At 36.5% G+C, this 4,310-nt stretch overlaps 1 protein-coding gene across 1 annotated transcript; it reads right to left on the bottom strand.

Moving 5' to 3' along the window:
- Positions 1 to 984: 984 nt before the first annotated feature.
- On the bottom strand, positions 985 to 1,800 carry LOC126584934 (protein SMALL AUXIN UP-REGULATED RNA 12-like). The gene has a single exon (XM_050249305.1). The coding sequence runs from the start codon at positions 1,686 to 1,688 to the stop codon at positions 1,374 to 1,376; it is 315 nt and encodes a 104-aa protein (XP_050105262.1). The 5' UTR covers positions 1,689 to 1,800; the 3' UTR covers positions 985 to 1,373.
- Positions 1,801 to 4,310: the final 2,510 nt, after the last annotated feature.

The following is a 4,310-nucleotide window of genomic DNA, read 5'->3' as shown; positions in this document are numbered from 1 at the left end:
TAATCATACATCGTGGGCAAAAAATTATTTTAAAATTTAAAATTTAAAATTAAATATAAATAGTATTTAACGAAAATTGACTGTACGATATATAATAAACGATTATGATTACGAAATCCCTAGAATCCCTAAGAAAATGATTCAGGAAAGGATCCTTTGGGTACTTCATTTTTAAGCTAATAGATGCTCCTGAATGTGATTTGACTCAAGATTTTGTATTCCACGTAGCTAAGCTACCTGCTGCTTCAAGCCATGCACAGATCTCAATTTTTTCCTACATAGAGAGGGATATTACATACGTTTATTTTTAGAGAATTTTAACGAAAAGCTCTCGGTACTGTTCATTTTAACGAAAAATCATATTTTTACACTAAAAAGTCAATTATGATACTATTCACTCTACTATTTATTTTGTCCTTATCATTAAAACTCAAAGTTTTCAAGTCATTTTCATTAATTTTCCTTTATTTTTAACTACGTCATTTGGAACTCTATTTAAATCTTACTTTGCATACTGTAACTCAAAAGTCACCAATTTATTTCCTAAAACTTGAAATTCGTTTCACTTTGATTTGTGGACTATTTCTTCTGTCAGAAACTTATAGGTCGCCTTTTAAAACATATGTGGAATCTAACACCCAATAAGATTATGTCACATGTGCAATAAATTTGATTATAGATTTCCATTATACGTGTTATTCAACAATCAGAGAATGCTAATTTTAAAAGAAATTGAAGAGATGAAAAAAATAAAAAAGAATTTGATTAGCCTGGCGCACCCAAATCAAACACACATAAAAAATTAACAGATCTCAGCAATGTGGAGCAAATTTTGAGTTTTATAGAGACGACTTTCAAGTTTTAGGAGGCAAAATAGGATCAAAATCGAGTTACAGAGGCAAAGTGAAGGGAACTTTGAGTTTCAAAGAGTAATGTGGTGATTTTTGAGTTATAAGAACTAAAGTGAGATTAAAAGAGGCGTAGTTAAAAATAAGCCTATTTTTTAAGGCAAACAGTCGCCTTATAAGCTGTCCTTAATTCCTTAAAAACAGTAGTAATTGTCTCACAGAGAACATAACAATCTACCTCTGTGAGTAAAATGGATCTCAAACTTTACAATGTAACCAAACCCATTTTATGTTTAATGGGTTTCAAGTTAGGGTCAATAATCAAACATCTAAAAAGGGTTCAAAACAATCCTCCCAACCCCCAAAAAATAAAAAATAAAAAAACCCCACAAATTAAGGTCAAGATTGATGTTAAAAAAAAGAGAGAAGCTATGACTATCTAGCTAGCTAAGCTTCATCTTGGTCATCTCTTCTCCATGAAAATCCCACACACAAATCTCTAGACCTTGAAAATATCCAATGATATCATTTGAGCATCGACGTTAGGGATCGAAAAACTTCTTCTTCGCAGGGGATGGTGAGGCCCATGTCGTGATCGAAGCCAAATTCCTCTTCGGCTTGGCGGAGGAGGCATTGGAACTGAGGATGTGTCAAGAACGAGATGGGAACAATGTACCTTGTTCTGTTCTCGCCAACGTAAACTGGGAAATGGCCTTTTGGGACATCAATGGGAAGACCATCTTCGTCGTAGCCATGTTTCTTTCCCAAGCTCGAGCATCTTTTCAGGATTTGCTTGAGCACTGCGGTTTGAGCCAGTTTGTTTGGTTTTCTGATGCCCATTTCCTTTTTCTTTGCTTTGTGTTTTTGGTTTCTGGTGTTTGTTTTGGGGTAAAGGAAATGGGGAAGGAAGGATAAGAGAGGTGTTGGTGGTGAAGTGAGTGAAGGGTGATAGGGGTATTTATGGAGGAGAGGGTTTGAGAGTGTGTGTGTGTGTGTGTGTGTGTGTGTGAGAGAGAGAGAGAGAGAGAGGTCATGTGGAAGTGTGGGGAGGGAAGGACAGACCACGGGTGTGTTTGGGGTATGTGTGTGTGTGTATGTGTGCAAGGACATGGTGGGAGCCAAACCCATTGGGTTTACTCTGGCATGTTGGCCCTCCATATGACAACATGGACCCTCTCTCTCTTTCTTCATGGAAAAATTTCATTTTTTGGATGAAGGTATCTAAATTTGAAAGTTTGGTTTCGAAAGCTCTATACTTTATTGACTGACCAAATCATTTCTTAGTTAATGACTTTCCACAAAAAGATGCCATTCTCATTTTGTTATAAGCAGTTTTGTTATAATAATTTAATAATAAAAACTAATACAAATATTAAAGAGGACATTCTGGATTAAACGCAAGAGATCCTCTATCAAAAGAGACTTCAACAAAACACAAAAGACCAACATGACCAAACTAGTTTTCATTGTATTGATGGATTTGAGAGTGAGACGTGCCTTAAAATAATTAAGGGAATTGCATCCAAATCTTGAAATCATCCACACCCAAACTCAAGAGATTGGGACGACACTTTAAAAGTCAAAGTAACTCAATTTCTAATGGAAATGTTAAACACGATTTGACACCTAAAAAATTTATGCACAAAAGTTTAAATATAACGAACATGAGGACACTCTTTGACAATGAGCAATATCAACTCCAAAGAGAAACTGACAAGGAACCAACTAGTGTCCATAGCACCATGAATTTTGTGCTCAACATTATCAAAATACTCACTAGGAAAGACTCACATATAGCCTCACCAATAAAACACTTACAAACGAAAAGTACTAAAATAAAAAATAAATCCGCAACAATTCATGAGAAGAGCAAGGAAGAAAGCTAAAGAAAGACTGCTATGAATGTTTTTAGATCTAAGATTTTGGTAAATGAATGAGACACCGGCTATTGGAGAGTTCCAGTGACAAATTTTCTAAATACTACATAATAGGAATTTACAAATGCCATGTAAATTTTCCAGGAAGGTTTAAAGCTAGAAAATTTACAAGATAATTCATTTTTTCCTCATACTTTTTCTGTTTTTATAATCTTTAAATTGAATAAATAAATAAATAAATAAATAATGGACAAATGAAAAAGAGATGAGTTAAGAGTAACTTCACCCCTTCCCATTGCCCTCGTAATTGGGTGATTCATTCTCCCTACCCTAATCAGTGGGCCTATTCTGTGGGCCCAACTCCCTAGACTCAACAATGGGCCATTCTCGCCCGCCTCTGTGCCTGAGGCGATATGACGTCACATGACAAAAAAAATTTGCAGGTTAGGGTGCAGAATCAGATGATGGTCGAGGGAGGGAGCGGTCCTCTCGGGGACGATCCACTTGGCCTTGATGTGTTGCTGCCGAAGTGGAGGTAGACTTTGACGGCTTTCCGGCCTTGCACGGCGGAGGTAGCGAAAGAGGAGGAAGGAGAACCGTACTTGAGTTGAAGGGCCTTCAGCCTGGCACCGACGTCGTCAACGGTGAAGTCTTGGGTTTTGTCTTATTAGGGTGGAATTGCTCTAAAAAGAGATACGTAAATGTAAGAATCCACTACTGGCAAAGCAATTTACTACAATTTTACATCCTTTTCTCTTTACCTACAATCACGGACCGATAATTAGGGTACTATACAGTACATTCATGTGGACGTGGATGGTTTGGCCTTTTCTGATTGTTCGGCAACCTGGTCTGGTGATTCCGTGTACTGCTTCTACCTCACAGATAAAACAACTCTCTCTCTCTCTCTCTCTCTCTCTCTCCCTCCCACACACACACACATAGCACATAGCAAACTAACATTTTTATAGAAACCCAGAAACCCATGTGTATTTCACTGCTACTTATGCATATTTCCACCATACTTTTGTGCTCACGCTTCCGGAGGGAGCTGGTACCAAAAATCAATCAAAATCATACATCAAACATTTACTTTCATGATTACTTTATTTAGCAATAATCTCAGTTCGAGTACGTAACATTTTTGCACGATTGTTTAATTAACTTAAACTCAACCCAGATACGTATATGACAGTGTAGTGGTGGTGATTTTGACACTAGCATGAAATTGATACGATGAGAATCTATTAATACGATTCAAGTGGATACCTATATGTATTTGGTTATCACATATATCAAGTAAACTCCATGCATGTATATATAATTTCCTGTCCTACGCATCCTGAACAGAGATGTCTCTCCCGCAAATCACAATTCAGCACCCTCTTCTAAACAGGAAGAAAGTGTTGACGAAAACAAACAAGGTTGGAAGTGGTGATCAACATTGATTGTAACTGAAAAGAAAGATGCATTCCTTTTTGTTAAAGTTATAGAACATTATATATTTTTTTAATTATGTTTCCAATGTAAACAAACTTATGAAGTTGTACACGCCATCTTATTTTATCTATGGTGAAATATTCAT

Source organism: Malus sylvestris, chromosome 10, assembly GCF_916048215.2.
Source record: "Malus sylvestris chromosome 10, drMalSylv7.2, whole genome shotgun sequence".
Classification (NCBI taxonomy): Eukaryota; Viridiplantae; Streptophyta; class Magnoliopsida; order Rosales; family Rosaceae; genus Malus; species Malus sylvestris.
This window is presented reverse-complemented; position numbering and strand designations above follow the sequence as displayed.